Source organism: Achroia grisella, unplaced genomic scaffold (genome assembly GCF_030625045.1).
Source record: "Achroia grisella isolate CSIRO2021 unplaced genomic scaffold, CSIRO_AGI_Agris_v1 utg780, whole genome shotgun sequence".
NCBI lineage: Eukaryota > Metazoa > Arthropoda > Insecta > Lepidoptera > Pyralidae > Achroia > Achroia grisella.
In genome coordinates this window covers 996,425-1,016,392 of record NW_026713020.1, presented here as the reverse complement: position 1 = coordinate 1,016,392, position 19,968 = coordinate 996,425, and the positions used below count along the sequence as shown (strand labels likewise).

Sequence of the window (19,968 nt, the reverse complement as noted above, 5' to 3'; positions counted from 1 at the left end):
TTGGAATGGCTAGTCAAGCATATTATTGTGTAGTCTATAAAACATTTTGTTCGTAGACCGAGTACAATACTAATACTAAAAACATAATCGTATCTTATATTATTTTATTGTTATACGTAAGATGATGTAACACGTTAAAGTAAACATACTTATCAAAAAATCGGATAGTGAGAAGATATTATTTCAAGTACGACAAAATCCAACCTCGATGTTCAATCTCCTTTGTAAACGTTTGGCAGTTGATAGGATACATCCGCCGATCTGCACGTGCTTGCCCAGGGCACACTTGGTGCAATACCACGGCGACGCACGCGACTCTCAATCGGAACCCAGGATATTGTCGGAAGCCCGCATAGTCATGCATTTCAAAATCCGAAATACTCGGTCATTTAGATCTTGCGGCATACATTGACATGTTTGTCGACGCAAACCGTAATAGAGATCAACAGAATACCTCTTGTACGAGTAACATGTAATTTATGATAGCGGTCGACGCAAGCACAGCAGTCAATTGTAACTAAAGAACGCCAAATCTGCTTGTGGTTCAGTGGCGCAAGAGGAATAGTGTGAAATGGCCGTGTCGTTGTACGCTCTGGTAGTGCTTGCCACAACCGCTCTCGGGGCCTCTATTGCGCGTAAGTTTTAAATTTTTGCAATTTTAATGAATATCATAGTTATCTTTTTATATAGTATTTAACGATATCCACAATATCACAATAATATTATAAAAAAAAAGTTTTATGAAATTCAGACATAAATTTTATTTTATACAAATGCAGTCTTTATCTCTTTATATTTTAATGCCAACCTTAATAAGAACTTATCAAAAATATGTGATAGCCATAAGATAACCATTCGTTTGTCGAGTATTTAAAGAAAATATTGCTTAATTTTTACTTCCATTTCACCGTTCTGTATGATAACCAACATTTTTAATTTTACATGCACAATATTTATAAATATTTTAAATTCATTTATAAATATTGTACATGTAACTACCACTAATATTAATACAGATATTCCTATTAAGAAGCAAAATAAACCAAATTTTAAATCCTTAAAATTTCATTGCAATTTGTATGCAAATGAAATTACAAGATACATAAGCATTTGGGTTATTTAAATATATAAAAATATGTACCAAACAGTATATAATATCGATAAAGAAAATTAATCAGTACCACGTAATCAAGGCCCTACAAATAGCACTTGTCCAAAGAGTATAGAGAGTAATATAATATATAGTAGAGAGAATTAATTATAATTTAGCGAATAAAAAAAGTAATAACCGCCGTGGGCGACTTTTACCTGTCAAGATATAAGAATTAGTACATCCCAACTTTAAACTACTATTATTTATAAAGAAATAAAAATACTGCTTATCGATATTTTTAAAGGCCGTACGTGTCTAGAGTTGGGACATATGAGCAAAAACATTGTATGTTTATTTATGTACACAAACTGAGTTTAAATTAATTCAGACACGTTTCTTCTAATTGTTATTTTTTTATTAATGAACCCATGGGGTCATCTTGATAAATCACGTGTAGAGAACTAATTATTAACGTCAATATTTATCGTTTATTACGACGTTTATGACATACCAATAATAATAACACGATTGATTGGACGTGATAATAAAATAATCTTAAGTGTATACGATATTATAATTATATTAAAACAAAAATATTAATTTTGGAATATAATAAACGACATTAAAATAATATGCGTTTTTGTTTATGATAACAACATAAATGCAAAGATAATATTATAGTAGAAAACTTTACTATCGTATACATATATATTAAAAACACTATGTGTCAAAGTCACTTAATCACCATAAGTATGATGATAATACGCAGGAATATGTAGTAATATATAAAACATTTAAATCCTCTGTACATACTTTACAAAAAAAAATTGTGATAAGGTACAAAAATATAAATATACTATGAATTGAGGAGAGTGTAGGTACCTACCAAAATGAGATGAAATTAATTTAAAATAGTAAAAAATATAAAGCATGTCTAAGTTTGTAATTTGTATGAAATAATACAGTACATATAAATAAATGTACTGTATTTTAATTAGGGGTGTTCGTTAATAATAAATTAAATTTATCAAATTATTTTTTAAGCATAAAGATTACTCTCGTGTTAACCTTTTAACTTACAAGTACCAACAACGCTAGAGCTTCAAGTTAAATACATTGAAAACAAACTGACCATCCACTATATGACATCCAATATATAGAAATTCTTGTCTCCTCCACGCAATAGCCGGGGTCTTCAGTGACGAAACCGTAGTGACAGGGGAGTTTTTTGGTTTATTGGAGGTTGAATGGATTTCTATGGATGTGGCTAAGTTATTGAAACAAGAATGTCAATCTGTGGTTATCAGCTGATCATGCCTATACACATACCAGAAATATGCACTCTTATTCACTTATAACAGTAGAATGACACTGTGAATTATTGTAAATGTGTTGTCTGACAAGAAGTTATAAATATTTTAAGTACCTATACTCTCTACATCTTTACAAAATGACATCAATTGTATTCAAAATGTATGCAAAGTCATACTACAATTAACAAATCGTTTTAATTACCACAACGATTTCTTACTCTTGCATAACGTAAGTCGGTAAAAAAACATGCACGCGATCTGACTAATGTATGTCAGGTGCGGTAAATAACAACGACGAAGTACTAACAGTTCTAGGAGAAGTTGTGGGTTTAAAATAATAGGAACTAAGAAATACATGCTTCACTACTTCTTTTCATCTCTTAATTTCGGAAGGGTTCTTCTGTATGAAATTAGGGTAAATATAACAAACACCAGTGAGTTACACAGACAGATAAAGTTACAAAATAAGACCATAAATTATTATATACTTATATTCAATGTTTGATAGATAAAAGAAGACCCGATAATTATTATCAACAAATCATCAAAAAAATTATTAATCAACAAACAGGTGAAACTACACCTGTTTGTTGAATAATATTTTTTTTTGCATTAAATCGAAAATTAGACAGAGATTTCTTAGATAAGTAACATACACAATCATTAGAAAAGTTTTCTTAAAAGTTCGCATGGTATCTTATCTGTTGTAATAGGAATCAAATCAATTTCCGCAAGGACAATGCTACTGGTAACAGCTATTTATAAAATGAATAAATTAATACCACAGATAAGATACTGAGGAAATTATCCATAAATATGAAAATATGATACGAGCAGCGCAGGATCGATCGTCGTGGAGATTTTTGGGGGAGGCCTATGTCCAGCAGTGGACGTCTTCCGGGCTGCGATGATGATGATTAAAAAAAGTGAGCACTTTATAAAAGTACCAAAACAACGATTGTTAGAATTTTTGTCTGTTGATCTGTGTGTTTGTACGCGAAAATCTTAGTGCTTGTTTTGTTTCAACAGTTAACAATCAAGAAAGTTATACGAATACAAAGTTGCGGGCTCAGCTGGTGTGATATTGTCTATAGATACCATTCATGTGAAATATAATCATTTATTGTACATTCCACTTTTACATAATATAGATTATTCACCTAATTGATTAATACTTTCAATATACCTACAGATATAATCCGAACTGAATTTAAAATACTTTATAAATAGATATAATTTTACCGTTCACTGTCATCATACGATAAATGAAAGTAGAAACACAAGTCAAAAACCTAAATTATTAATTTATGTGTAGAATATATTCCAATATATTCATACGTAATAAATTTTGCCTACTACTGACGTAATAGTATTTCCATTATCCTTTTTTATCTGTCTTTAGTACAACGACATATATTAATATTGCGAAGGGTTACTTTTGTGTCTGTTTATTATTATTGTTTTTTGCCTTCAGACAGGACGGTTAAACGTATTTTATTGACTATTGACGTAAATATAGGTTGTGTCCTAAGGTATCCGAATACGGGATATCTTTTTAGAATATTAGAATTGGTTATTCTAATCATCGAAAAAGTTAGCCGATATTATACATACCTTTGACGATCAACTCTCATCCCTCATGATAAATTACTATTGTTTTTATATAACATAATGAGGATCATGATTATCTAATTCATAAGTCCACATTAGTAATAATCCCTTATTATAGGTCCTCGTTTTACAATTAGATATATTGTCCAATATCATGTCCAATTTTATAAAGATCCATTCAGGCGTTTAGTTTTGAAAAGGAGACAAAGACACATATATATATACTTTCACAGGTATAATATTAGAATATTATGTTATCTGTGATATTAGTATTAATTTTAAATTTCTTTAATCTCGAGATAGAATTTAATGTTATTAAATCCTAATCCTGTGAGTAAAGAAATTTTAAATGTGTCCTCACATTGCTCCGTAGACAGAACTAGTTTAACAGCATGACTGCCATCGGCCTCCCATAAGATAATATTGGTTTAATTATAGGAAGTAATATTTCATTTCCAGTTTGTACCTAGTTAGTCTTTGCCGCGATTGGTGGAATGTTTGTATCTCAGCAATCATGTAGATACGGGGTTTTCAGTAATATTTAATATCTACTGATGGACCAGTAGACGTCGTGGCGTCTTTCCTGGAAATGCGAGTTATATTTTCAACATATTAATAACAAACATTAATAGACATACACAGAGAGGTTTCATGCATCATCACACACACACACAGCACTAACTATCATATACTCCACACCCAGGTAGAAATTGTATATACTTCACCTCACAAACAGATTTCTTAATATGTTTAAAGACGTATTACATAGTACAGTCAGGTCCCGGAGAGAGCCTGGAGATCTGTACTGTAGTTCAGACTCTAAAACAGCATGTAAGTTTAAATATAATTTATTTATATTGTAAGATTCCTTGTGAGCAGTAAAATAAAGTTTATTATTATTATTGTTACATATTGAATTTTATTCAAATCGTTCCAGTCATTTAGGAGTTAGCTAGAAAACGAACATACAGAATGCAAATATTCTGTACGTTCGTTTTACTTAAGTTCGTATAACATAAGAATAAGAATGATAGTAAAAAAAGACATTTTCCAAGATGATATTTTATAAAAACATTCTATAAAAAGACTTCACAACGGCTACCGAACCAACAGTTACCGAAACTGTAATGTTTAAGTTTCTAAACTGGCGTTCTAACTTTGGCGTTATTAAATATTACATTGTTGTAAAATTATTATGAAATTTAGATTAACAATGAACTGTATTTGAAAAACATTAATTACTTACATAAATTTAGGCATGTACATTAAAAACAACAATTAATGTTAAATTGAAAATATTGTTTTCTTAAATACGGATGAAGGTAAAATAACAAATAAAAATTAAATTGGATGAAGTATTTATTGGCCAATATATATAATAATGCTTAACTATAGCAATAAAATTAGTAGATATAATTTGTATATTCTATTTATCAACTAGTTTATCATGGTTTATATGTTAGTAGATACTAGATATACCTAACCATGAATTAGTACACAATATTACTCTTATTATTATGTCATTAGTCTATAACCTTAACCTAATTACCTATGAAATCGAATTTTTAAATGCTATTGGCATTGTATATTTGGCATAACTACAGATAACATAATATACTAAACAAAAAATATCAAAGGAAGCCTTAATACAAAGTCGTCGGTGAATTGTCGATTTCATTTCCTCAGAATATACTGAGATGAATTTTAGAGATAGCATAGAACCTCTAGGTCTTCTAGCATAGAACTTCTAGGTGGGTCTTCTTCATCAATTAAATCCATTCTTTCATATTAATAATATAAATGCAATAATTGACTGTCTGTATGTTACCTTTTCGACTCTAAACAACTGATCGGAACTTAATTAAATTTGACAGATATCGGCTCTCTTTTATTTAAAACGATATGGCGGGAATGAATAGCTTAGAACTGTGATCTAAAAATTAGAAGATAAGTTTTCTTACAATTTCGAAGTCTTATCTATTCATAATTACATACCGCCACGACTTTGTTTCTGATCGGTATTATAAATTGTCAACGATATGGTCATAAACACCAAACCTGACTTGTGCCCAACAAATCGCAGGGTATGTTTTGAATTAAATATGGCTGGGGGTGAAAACAGAGAGAATACTAAAATTCTGACAAATTATTACTAATATATTATTTAAAAAGGCGTTTAAAAAAATATATATATACATATTTTGTAAATTAATGAGTCTTCTATTACTGCAATAGTAAAGTAAATTAAACCCACAATGAAACTACTGAGTATATCCGTGACAAACATTAGTAAAAATGTTAACGCAATAACTGGCGGAACAAATACATACGAGAGAATAGAGACATACACACCAACCATTTGTTATATAACAACGCTACTTTGCGTGCAGCGTACTGACCAGGGATGCCAATTGTACAAAGTTTCTCGTACAGTTCCGAAATTTTTAGCCTTTAGTACGAACACATTTTCATCCTTATACAAAATTGTATACAATTTAAACACACTTAAATCAAAACGAAAATCGGTAATAAATTATAATATACGAGGTCAGTCTTCTCCGATCGATCCCCCGTCCAATTCAAATGAGTATCGAAATTACGACGGTTTGAGCCGAGGTTAGAACACCTAGCTGTGCCCTCAGACTAAAGTTGTTTCCGTCAGGCGGGAGTTGGCCTTCAGCCGGCCTATAAGTCCTTCCGCGAGTTTGGAGTGCCATCTGAAATCGTCCAGTGAAGCTGTAAAGGCCAGCTGCGGCCAACAACATTAGAGTAGTACGAAAAAAAATTGAGGTCAAAGAGCCCAATAAAGTAATGTAGGACATTTTAACAGAATTTACATTTCTTCCTGTTATTTGTTAGGCAGCCCTGATACTGACGTTACTCGCCAAATATTATACGGTGACAGTAATCGTTGATTTATTTGGCACATGCAGAATATACAGTGCATATCAATCCAAAGTATCGTATTGGTATACGCCATGGAAAGCATTTGGATTGCATGTCAATTAAAACTCGACTTCATTGAACGACTCGTAACGACTCTACACAGAAAAAACTGGCTGTGAATTATAAAAATCGTATTTAAATTTAGTTATATTACTAATAAGTTAATAAATTAGGTTTTTAACAAACAAACGGTAATAAAGTTGTAATTTAAATAATATACTCGTATCTAAGGTGGACCATGTAAGGTAATGTTCCATTAAAGGCTAATTATTAGGAAAACTTTTTAAAAACTGTCGTTACAAAAAGCATGGCTCAACCATCTTATTTTTTAATAATTGGCCTTACGAGGAGCAGTGTTCCTTGCTCCAACCACATTAATTTATGTTTTTTTTTTTCTGTAGTACACAAATATAATTATGTAAGAAAATGGCTGAAATCATGATCTTTTTACACATTAGTAGTTTTCTAAAAGTAAATATAATACAATGATTTTTGTTTTATATTCTTTATTTAACTATAATGAATGATTAGTTTAACATAGAAAATTAAAAAATATATAATAATAAATAATCTTATAATGGATAAATATCAAATTACTCATTAACATTTATCATGTTTATATTTTCAGTTTCATATAGACCTAAATGGTCTGCGCCCCCATCTGATTCCGCTTTAAAATCGGGTCGAATTATCCAAATACTAAAACGTGTATGTACGTAAAAATACAGGTATATGCTAGTTGCACTGACGGTGATGGAATACACATTTAACTATGAACCTATATTAACTGACTAAACTAAATTAATACGATTAAAATAACACCATGTAATCACAAAAACCACAGAATATATTTTAATGATACATTTCTGAATTATACCGTGAGTTGTACCGAAACAAAATCATAATTTAATTGACTATATTTATTCTATATTCTGAATAAGGGTAAGGGGTACGAGGTGAAGGGTACTTTTCCAACTTCAATCAATAAAAGTGGCTGTTCATTTTAATCTGAGGAATGACGGCAACCGATTTCTGGATTAGCATCAAATAGATAATTATCCACTGGTTTTAACTTTGATCTTGAGTTTAATTTCGTAAATTACTTCAAAATTGCTCTTGCTAAGTTATACATGAAAATTATCTAATACATGGTACCTATATAACAAAGTCGCTATCGCTGTCTGTCTTTAAAACTACGCAACGGATTTTAAAGCGATTTATAGCGGTAAATATATAATATATAGTGATTCAAGAGGAAGGTTTATATAATACATGTACACACCTGCGAAGCCGGAGTGGGTAGCTAGTATACATATAAAATAATATATATACTCGTACCATTGTGACTATTACAACTAGCAGGGTAATCAGATACTTTTTAATTATCTTATAAAAGAATGATTGAAAGTATATTTATATTCCTATTTTGAATTACCGACACTGTAATTTATCAGTGTCAACACTGTGAAAATTTCAATAAATATTTATAAAATCCTTACTTATCTTGAATTATACTTAGTTAAATCAAAGAGTCCGTCTGATATTTATAAACAAATTAATAGGTATCAATCAAATTATTAGTACAATTATCATAATTAATACACGATAGCATCTCCTCATAATACTTAGTTAGTTATCAAAGTACCAGTAGATAAATAAGTACACTTGACTTGCCTAATAATAATCGGTGATTAATTGAATTAATCATCGATTACTATTATTAGACAAGCATGCATAAAAGCTTATATGTACTTTTTATAAAAATAACTGTGTATTCCAATTTTTCATTCAATTCATTGACCATAGCAATAATATCTGAACGAATTGATATTTTGTTAACTACATAAATATTCATTTCTAGTCATTATAAACTACCTAACTACATATATATTAATATATGTAAGAGTTAAAGTTTCTGAGTTTGGATGTTCGGATTAATATCCGGTACTACTTACTCTGGTACTATCCTTTTAATGTAGGAGCAGCAAACTTGTAAGGAAAATTATTCCCAAATGGAAAAATTTGGTGGAGACGAAGTTGCGTGAGTCAACTAGCCAATTAAAAACTGGATGCGGAAACACGATAGCTTTGTCCACTAGAATGTCATATTTGTCTTTACATAAAAATAAACAGTTTATATTTTCGACTAGTACAATAGTTAGTTTCGCTATTGGTACATGCATAATCCATGTGTGATAGATCACGTACCTATATCTGAGCGTCGTGTACTAGCCGTCGCGCGTGTCATTTGCTATCATAAACCAAGGGTTATTAGTAATAACTGTCTGTTTGTTTGTTACCTTTTCACGACCGAACATTGAAGCTATCATTTGATATGAATGTAGATTGCATGAAAATCCGTTAAGTAGTTTTTGCGTGAAAGAGTAACAAACATCCATCCATCTATACACACACATAAACTGTCGCGTTTATAGTATTTGTAAGATAAAAGAGTATTGTACTACAGATATTTGGAACGAAATATGGACATAGTTAATATGTCACCTACTCATAGAGATGAATGGAAGAGGAAAAGAAACTGCGTCAACCCCTAATAATGGTATATCATAACAATAGTTGTATATTAGAATGACTAATAATCCCGAATCACGGTTCTATTAATGATGTGAAAGGAAAATAATGGTGCAAGCAATTAACAAAATAATATTCTAAACTTATATAAGCTTTTTGAACAGTAATAACAATTTTGTGATAATAAAGACGGTGACGGAGGATTTCTTTCCATATTTATATATAATGGTAATATTGTAATACTTCAATATATGATGTATAAAAACTACTGACATATTTTCAGTAATAAAACCACCTTATTACGACCTATGTAACTAAAAGTACACGAGTATCTCTCTATTATTTGTATTACTTCTTTATATATATATTCCAAATAAAGTATCTATCCATTTACGTAACATGAAAAAAAAAATTTTTACGATATTTTTTAAATTGAAAAATATCTACATTTTATGATCTTTCGTAAATATTTTATTTTCTAATGATGACTCATGACATTTTTGGAATATCTTAAAAATAATACTCAATGGAATTTAAAATATAATCTATGTATAAACCATTTACTTTTTAAAATTTATACTTTAATTTGCTTTGTTCATTAACATAATTTTATCATTATAAAAATCTATAATGATAAATATGATGTTAATAACTTATAACATAACTTTGTTATGTTGTATATAATGTATATCAATTGAAATTAAAAATATATATTTTCAGCTACAAAAGATCAATTTTTAGAAGGGTCTATTTGTGGTAGGGTGTGGATTACCATCCACTCTCCAGCTATCCAAAGAACACTGGCACCAAACCTCCTCGATGCAATAGAGCTGAATTGGGATTTTAATGGCTGTTCCACTATACCGAGAGAAGTAAGTAAACTATCTGTTATATTAAAAATTATATTTATTCCTGTGTTAATAAAAATATTACATATAAAAATGTCAAATTAAATTTATAATTAATGTATTTGATTTATTATTATTTATATTTTTGATTATAAATTAAATGAGAGAGAAGTTTCAAAAGTTATTTATTAAAGTACTGTACTGTAAAATAATATAATCTATACATATAAATTAAATTGAAGTGTATGTTTATCATATTATTTCAATATTAACCGTTTTTTACTACATGCATATGAATATAAATACGGTACATATACCAAACTAACATTTTTTACAATTTTTATCTATTTGTCGGTCTGTTTGTTCCGGCTAATCTCTGAAATGGCTGGATAGATTTTGACGGAACTTTTATTGGCAGGTAGATGATGTAATAAGGAGTAACTTGGACTACTTTTATATTAGAAAATTTCTCTAATTAAATAATTTGTTAAATTTCACACAGACGGGGTCGAGAATACAGCTAGTTATTAATAAAATCTTAATGTACAAAGATACAACAATCTTACAAGAATAATTATTACGATGGCGTATTTTACTCAATTACTTCCAGACAACCTACGCAATGTGACCAAACATTGTTGTATTAGATATTTACAATGAGTGTTTTTATATACTTTATTCATTCTAATTAATACTAGGCATAAATATGACATGTGAGTTTGTATGTTTGTTTTTTATGCATTCACGTCGTAACGGCTTAGCCAATCTACATCAAAATACGAAATTTAGCATACACAATAGTAGCATTTGTCCATGGGCACGGACTACTTATCTCAGGAAATCATGATTACATGGATAAACATGCAAGTAGAATGTGGTTTAAAAAATATATCTAAATAAACAAGATTTTCTGAAAATTACTTCAAGCGACGGTAAACACAGAGCGAAACGGATAAAATGTGCTACGGTTAACATTAATTAATTAAAACTTTTCGTGGTACAAAGAAAAATAAATGTAAACGGTGTAACTTACGGTTTCTAAAAATTGGAACTTAGAAGTTGTTAGAATAAGATTACAAAACCTTCCTCATAAAAGACTACTACTATATATACTATACCCAGGCAGACTCTAGAACAAGTCAATGCGTGGTTACCTCAGTCTTACTTATTTCAGACCTCATGCAGCTTGTTTTATATTATATTTATATATGTTTCGGTCGAAGGGTGGGATAAGTCATGAAATTACAGGATTAGGAGCTGAAGATTTCAGTTCTCCGTAATGGCAACGCATTAGTAGTATCACAGTTGATGATAATATCAGTAGTATTTCTGACTCTAAGCGACAATTACTAACAGAAGATCCGAGCAAATAGCTATTCTAATTACTTAAAAGAAAGGTATTTTAAAGTTTCTACCGATATGATTCGTCGCTTTCAGTTACATCATATTGGTTCCACCAACTCTAGTCGAATTTGTCAAAGGCAAGGTATTGGTTCCACCAACTTAATACTATATATAACTCATCTCAGTCGAATTTGTCAAAGGATATTGGTTCCACCAACTCTAGTCGTAGGATATGACAGTTGGGCCCGATTGGTCGAATGTCTAATTATATTCAGCAATTAATACTTATATATAACTCATCTCAGTCACAAGCTAACGTGACAAACTTGTTGGCTTTCAATAAAAAAACTCATCCTAGTCGGTCCCTTTGTTTATGAGCTATGATGTCACACAGAGACAAAAACATCAAATTTATAACATCCTAAACAGCTACGTATTCACAACGCCAGATCAAGGCTGTACTAATGATTGATTCTATAAATGAAACATTATATTATGCGTACAGGTACTTCTTGTATTCTTTCTAATACAGAATAGACCAAACACACACCCATCTTATTAAAAAAAAACTGATTACACTGATTAGCACATCCTTCACCTTGAAACAACGACGTATAACTATGTAACATGACAAAAATGGACAAGCCGTAGTCAATAGTGATAAATCAAATATGTAGACGAAATCATATACCTAAATTATTTTTGTCTCTGACCCTTGACCGGGTCACACTGAATCAGTTGACATTTCATTTGATAGTAATGTGTCGTTGTACCTACTCACTCTGCACTTCACCAACAATTTTCTTAACAACTTTATTGCTCATTGATACCCATTGGTGCAAACAAAGCGGTTTGCATGCCTACCAAAGCGTGTTGTAAAGTTGAATGTTCACAATTTTGCAAATGATCTATGTAATAACATAATAGTATTTTATTTTGTTGTAATATTTCATGCTCGATTAAATAGAAATAACATAAAAATAAAGTTCTTAAAAAAAGTCAAACCAAGCTGTAATAAACTACACGGGTTGAATATTCCGTAAAGAAAAATAATAAATAAACTTGCACCTAATGAAATTAACTACAACCTTCACTCGTATTTACCGCATTTTTCTTCATTTCGTATTCTTACTTTAGTACCTACTCTTTTTTTACAATTTCTATTATTTTTTTCAGATTTACTAATGTATATATAAGGTATAAACCCTTTACTTTTATAGATATAAACGAAAATTGTTAATAAAGTTCTAAGCCTGATTAAAATACCTAATTTTAATTATGTAACTGACAAAAAATTAACCAATCTAACCATTGAAAGGATGTAAAAACGAACCTGCCATAACTGTGTCATAACTATTTTGTATTACATTATTGTATAACCGATACAACGTGACAAAGTTGGTGAAGACCGCGTTCTTATTATGCACCGCATCAATGGTTCCTCGAGCGCTATGTTATGAAATATAACAAAAATGGAAGTGTTTATACGCTAATGTTCAGTACAATAAATGAATGAAACTTCACTGAGTACTACTATGCTGTACTGTATAGTAACAGCATGTTTGACAGCGTTTTTTTTTTAAATGATGCTTGGCTCCTATTTGCCTTAGCGAAATGTTATATAGCCTTCTTGATAAATATGCTATCTAAAATAAAGATGTTTTCAATTCAATTCAGTAGTTCTTGAAATTAGCGCGTTCAACCTAACAAACAAATGCTTCAGCTTTACAATATTATTATACCATATATTCATCATAATTACTATTCTTTACGTTTCTATACTTAAAGTATAGTCATTATGAATTAATTCAAGGTAAGAGAATTCCAGCGCTCCAGGTACTATGTAGCTTTATACTGACTTGATTGCCTATTCACGTAAAACTGCCCACACGTATTCTATTTATATTATAATATTATTTTCTAACTCTGATTTGACTTTATGTTTGATATAGAGAAATAAACAATTTATCTATCTGTCATTCATTTTAACTTTTTTAATGTAATGAGAAAGGAAATAAGCTGACCACCGCACCGCCTTGATGGCGACTTTAAGATAAGATAGCTACAAGACTTAAACAGACCAAGCACATCATCGCGACTAAAAGCCTGTGTTTACCAAGAATAACACTGTAATAGTGTTTACAATACCATTCCTGAAAACTAAGATATCGTGACTAGAACCTTGTCATTGCAAGCTACTGAACAGCATGTATAGGTACATGTACGCAATAGAAAAATGTTTTACATTTGTTTTAAACCAAATTCAATTATATTCATTTATTATAGTAACAATCAACCCTTTACGTTGAAGTAAGACAAAATTACAAATTACTTGCATTTCCTGTTACCATTGCTGTTAACTTATTCTAGTGAATAAGTTAAGTGAGTAATTGCTTGAAATTTTCACTTAATACATTATCTGTATTTTGCGTCCACAGATAGGACTCTTCAACAGTAGGCCGCTATCATGGAATAATGCGTTAGAGACATACCCGTTAAATTCAGTAGACGGCTTCATAATCACTAACACGTCTCTTGGCGAAGGTGCGTTGCCTGGCGACTGGTTGACAGGTCCTGGGCGAAAAGGTCCGCAATGTCTCTGGCCGTGGGTAGCAGCAGGTGACGTCCAAATACTAGCTTATAACTGCCTCAAAATACAACCGACGTGGATGGAAGATAATGGGTAAGAAATAAATATTTTATTGTGCAACAATACAGCAATTTTGCATTGGCGGGTTGCTCTTCCATTTTATCAGTCCGACCTGTGTGAGAAAAGATTATGATACTTATAAAGAATAGTTGAATGAATGATCACTATTTAAAATAACCAAAATATAGGCAGCTCACAAAAAATTATCACGCTATATCTAAACTAATGGCTATTATAAATAAACAATTTTTAAAGTTTATTCACCTATAAAAAGCTACATTATCAAAGGCTAAAATTAACTGTATTTCAAGCATGCAGTTTTTAAAAATATTGCTAGTGTACTTATAATTTTAAACAACCATGGAAAATGCTTCAACAGTTACAATTTAACAATTTTCAGAGACAAAATAAACAGACTGCGCGTTGGAGAGCTGGCCATAGCAGGTACCCATAACGCGGGCGCTTGGAGGTTCAACACAGAGATCAGCACAGTCTCACGGGACAGTTTCGTACTCTGCCAGGATCGGTCCATCTGGGCCCAACTTGTCCATGGCATCAGATATTTAGACTTCAGGATTGCTTACTACGAATATTATCAAAACAAAGATGACAGGTAAGTTTACCCCTTGTGAGATGGCTAAAACTAGTCAAATTAAATCAAAAATACCTTTATTTACATAGGTTAAGATAAGTCTTTACCTTTATTTCTTAAAATAGTTCCAGACAAAGAACGACTGAGAACGTAGGAGAGTAAAGACTCTTTTCAAACGTTTCAACTATACATAATTATGAATGCAATAACATAATTTAGTAATGCACCTTACTCTAGTAATTTCGCTGGAATATAGTACTCTATAAAACGACAAATAATTTGTAAACAGAATTATTTGGCTGCAGAATTTGGTTCTATCAATCTTTAGATGATCCATATATTGATTGGTATTAGAACATCATATTTTTTACATACCTACAAAAAAATAACTTGAAAGGTCTAATGGTAAATATAATATGTATATTTAATTCCTAGAAATATTATGTTATCTATGCTAGAACGAAGAAAAAGAACCTCATTTTCAAATATGCACTCACAGTAATTACCAACAATAGGCTATTTGAAGCTGTCTCGAACCAGCTCTAAAGGCCGCAATTAGATAACTACGAACTCGGTTCGAAAAGCCGGAAACCGCAAATCGAAAAACGCATATTCTAAAAAGATACGATCGTTTTTAACTTGTCGCCATAAAGCAACTAAGTGAAACGATCTTAATTCGGCTTTTTTCGTATTAACGGTTGATTCCAAATTGATATAAATATTATGTACTGAATAATATAAATAGTTAAGGCTCTACAATAACAAAATTTTTATATGAAAAAAATACAACTTTCATTAAATATGTATCGGTAAATTATTTTGTCGCAAACACTTCGATTCTTACATAACGAGTAAATATAATTGCATGCATGCATTCCGTATCTTAGGATATGGAGATAGGAGCATTGTACAGACTATAATCTGTGCTATAATCAATACTTATCCATACTCATGTTTGCGGAAAGAACCCCTTATAATGACATATCCGCAATATACATTTACGATGTATCATATGCAATATTCACTTGTTTCGCATGACTTCCTATTACCTATTGTGCAAAGTTAAACTTTACTTACTTTTATGTGAAGTTATTAATGTATGTTTTTGCATGTATTTTAATATTGTCTGAGTCTTACGAGACACCATTGTTAATATTCTAGTAATTAAAAAAATTAATACGATATACTATGGACTTTCGATAACATAGAATTCAGTTTATAAGACGAACCATGCGATATAGTTCAAATGCAATATAGATTTGTATCTACAATTCAACGCCATTCACTACGGTTAGTGCAATTTATAAGGTTAGAGCGATTATAGTTACTAAAAAAATAATAAAACTTAAACAAAGAACATAACATAAGATACTAATAACATTAGGACTGAATATTTCAACTATCTGCCATCAGTGACTTGTACTCAACTGTGACCACGATGTGGAGTATACTGTATACTATCACAGATAAAATATATACTAAATCGTTTGTAAACTTAACTGGCCTATCTCTCTCTCTCATCTATTTCAACTGCCAAGCCGTTTACTTTGTAAGCTTTGTTGAAGTGTGAAATATAACAATGAAATTACGGGGTACGGAAGTATAGTACCGTAGTTCTATGGAATGACAACGAAGGGGGTACTCCTCATACAGTAACGGGACTACGATGACGTGATGTCAGTTTATCTTAGATTAAGTTAAGATTAGTTTAGATTAAGTGATAGAACTTTTTCACGTATTTAATATAAATTGTATCTGTTTAAAAAGTCACTGACATCACGTCATCGTAGTTCCGACGAAGCCTGAAAATGAACAATATATTCCACGGTCCCCAAACATTGCTGCTCCTAATGATTAAGGCGCTATGCGTCTCGTATGAATACCGGCTATCAGTGGCTTGTAGATCCGATAAATAAATTTTAATATTCTTGTATTTGTTTTAAAAATTCGAATTAACATCATTAGTGGAGCAACGGTTTAGCATAATGCCTTACTTTGTTGCGGGTACGATTTCTTGCAGGTCTGGGTATTTTCTATGCACGTTACTTACCTACTTACAAAAAAAATATTTAAGTATTTTTATCAGTTCTTTAGTACACATAATACTAATTCTGCTTAATTTCGGCCTAGATGGCTTTTATAATATAATATTGATATAGTTTTTTTGTTTTACATTCACAGATACTGGCTAAACCACAATCTTATACGAGTCCGCCCTTTGGTGCCGCTTTTAAGAGAAATTAGAACATTCTTAGACAATACAAAAGAGGTAAATAATATGTCATTAAACAGTCGACATTTTTTTGCTTAACTGAACTCTGATAAATTTGGTAAACACTTCCTAAAGACTATTTCGGGAAGCCTTAGAGTTGTATAAAAAATCTGCTAAGTTCCTTAAGTAATTAAGTTAATGTTAAAAGTTAATGAACTGCTGTTACATTAAGTCGTAAGTTAGATTATATCAGAGTATATTTACGTTAATTTTCGTTTCCGAAGAACAAATATAAGGGGTAGGAGACAAAACCACCAAATTGTATTAAAAAGAAACGTGTTACTAATATTTTTATGATAACCTTTACTAAAACACCGTATAATAATATTGTTTTCATAAACTTTATAGAGCTGTTTTGACAAATCTATGTATACATGGAAGACGACTCGATTCGTTTGGAATCATAGACAACTATCACCCAAGCGAAATAGTAATTTTAATGTATATAATAAAATTAAATACGATATACGGATAAGTAAAGCATAGATAGTTGAAGTAGATATACATTGTTTTCAATTTTTTTCGCATTTGTTTACCACTGTACATATTATGTGTATGTATAAACAGGATATGCACGGGTGTACCAAGACGTTTATAACTTTTCGGCATAATTGTATGTGTCCCGTTTATATGTACCTATAATGCGTACAATTCAGTAGAATTAAAAATTACATAAATTTTCAGGTTGTGTTCCTCGACGCTCATCACTTTCCTATAGGTTTCTATGATGCAGATGGAAGACCTATCCGTCCGGTACATAACGGTCTTATAGAACTCGTTCAAAGGGAATTAGGCCCACACATGGCAAATGCTATAAACTTCGCCACGGAACCAGGCAATCGAGGACCGACACTCAAAGCATTGCTCGACGCAGAAAAGAGGTTACTATTCAGTTACGCGGACAACACTATCGTGAGAGGTAACTTATAGTTTCTTCTTTTTGTTAATATTACATTCATGAATAACTCCATCATAAAATGCTAATTGTAAAATTAATACTTACCGAGATATCTGTGTGTGTAATTAATCTTTAAATGTTGTAATATATTAATTATATATCACAACATTTCAAGACTAATTAATGTTGGAAATGTAATTAAGGCTTATCCGTGTTGACTGGTCGTTTAATGAACAACCTATAAGTAGAGTAGTACAGAGTTAGATGAAATAAGTATCTAAAGCATAAACAGTATTTGAAATAAATAGGTTTCTACTCATAATAGTTAGGTATATCTGTAAATTGAGAGTGATAGGATTATTAAATATTTCTATTTCGTATGTATCCTACTTTATATCCTTAGTTACTTTCATCCTAGTAAACAATTTCATAAGGAAAGGATATTATATTAAGTTATACAAAACTGGACATCTCTAATACTTAGATTTAGGGTTCAATTTCATCATATCATAAACTTTGACAGTTCTAAGGATTCTGAGGTACGGACGTTGTAACATGATAACGAGCAAACAGGACGACTATATTCTTGGAAATTCCAAATTGTTTTGCTTTGGAAACTAATATCTTACGACTCAATACTGTCAAATAAATTAATACTGACATTTTTGGAAATGTCACATGTTTTATTCAATTAAACTAATAAATAAAATTATAGGGTACTTTAAAATAATAGTTACCATTTCCTAGATACATCATATAAATTGTTTTATTAGATGGGATATCAGCCTATTTTAAAGGAAATGTAATATTTAATTATAAAGCTATGTTATGGCTCGCCACATAAAATTATATTATATATCATGTTTTCAGAAAACAACTTCCTTTGGCCGTATCTACCTCACTTATGGGCGAATACAAACAGCCCATCTGAGCTATTCCAGTACTTAGATCAAGCGATCACAGTGTCGCCGCAACCTTCAGCACTGTCACCATTGTATTCAGCGATGGCACAGACTACCCCTACAGTGCTCGACATTCTCTTCCTTCGTGGCTCCCTCAGAGATAACGCGGAAGCTGTCAACCGGAACGTCACCGCTCGACTAGTGACAAGATGGCGACAATACGCAAATATTGTAGCATCAGACTTCTTCCTCGGAAACGATGTTATAGATGTTTCAATAGCCCTTAATGTCGAACGTGCATCGAGTCGTTTATGACGTCATAGCGTTAAATCTAGAAATGGCGGACTCCACGTAAAGTCGCATCGCGGCCGTATCACTATTGCGGTGGGACGATCACCATGGCTGCCGCGTCATAGAAATCGCTCCAATTCATTCAGCTATATCAAAAAATAGAGCTACCTCAAAGAGCAAGGTATCCGCCGCTACATGCCACTGCCAGATATTAAAGCATGTAAAATGTTACTAGTGAGATAATTTTAAGCATTTTATTAATGTAAGATAACCACGTACTAGTCCATCACTAACAAACAATTTTGTATATAAATTAAATAGAACATTATAATTTCTTTTCTTTCCATTCAAATGGCATATCCTAACTAACACAGTTTAGTCGTCATTGTCTACAAAAATATGATGATGATGAGTAGAACGTATTTAAATGTGCTGAAGACTGATATGAATATAACTTTGAGATGATTAGTCGAGAATAGTTAGAAATATAAACTGACACCAATAGTTAATTGAACTTTTGACCTCTTTGAAATAATCACCTTCATTGACATGTACAAATGGTAATGTAATTAATAGGACAAATAGTAGATAACATATGAAAACAGTATTTAAAAAAATTACTAAAGAAAAACATAACAACTTGTAAAAGTTTTACTTATTGTAAATAAGATACAGT

General features: G+C 31.1%; 1 protein-coding gene across 1 annotated transcript; it reads left to right on the top strand.

Annotated features, from left to right (window-relative positions):
* Positions 1-68: 68 nt before the first annotated feature.
* Positions 69-19,576, top strand: LOC131851115 (PI-PLC X domain-containing protein 3). Its single transcript, XM_059201546.1, has 7 exons — positions 69-635; positions 10,216-10,367; positions 14,126-14,370; positions 14,738-14,950; positions 17,111-17,198; positions 17,886-18,120; positions 18,970-19,576. Exons 1-7 carry the CDS (start codon positions 572-574, stop codon positions 19,314-19,316), a joined length of 1,344 nt encoding a protein of 447 aa, XP_059057529.1. The 5' UTR covers positions 69-571; the 3' UTR covers positions 19,317-19,576.
* The last annotated feature ends 392 nt before the right edge of the window (positions 19,577-19,968 follow it).

Excerpts from the sequence above, each read along its gene's own strand:
- LOC131851115 (XM_059201546.1), top strand. The coding sequence starts at position 572 with ATGGCCGTGTCGTTGTACGCTCTGGTAGTGCTTGCCACAACCGCTCTC. Across the intron at positions 14,951-17,110 it reads TATCAAAACAAAGATGACAG|ATACTGGCTAAACCACAATC; the intron begins GTAAGTTTACCC and ends TTACATTCACAG. Across the intron at positions 17,199-17,885 it reads TCTTAGACAATACAAAAGAG|GTTGTGTTCCTCGACGCTCA; the intron begins GTAAATAATATG and ends ATAAATTTTCAG.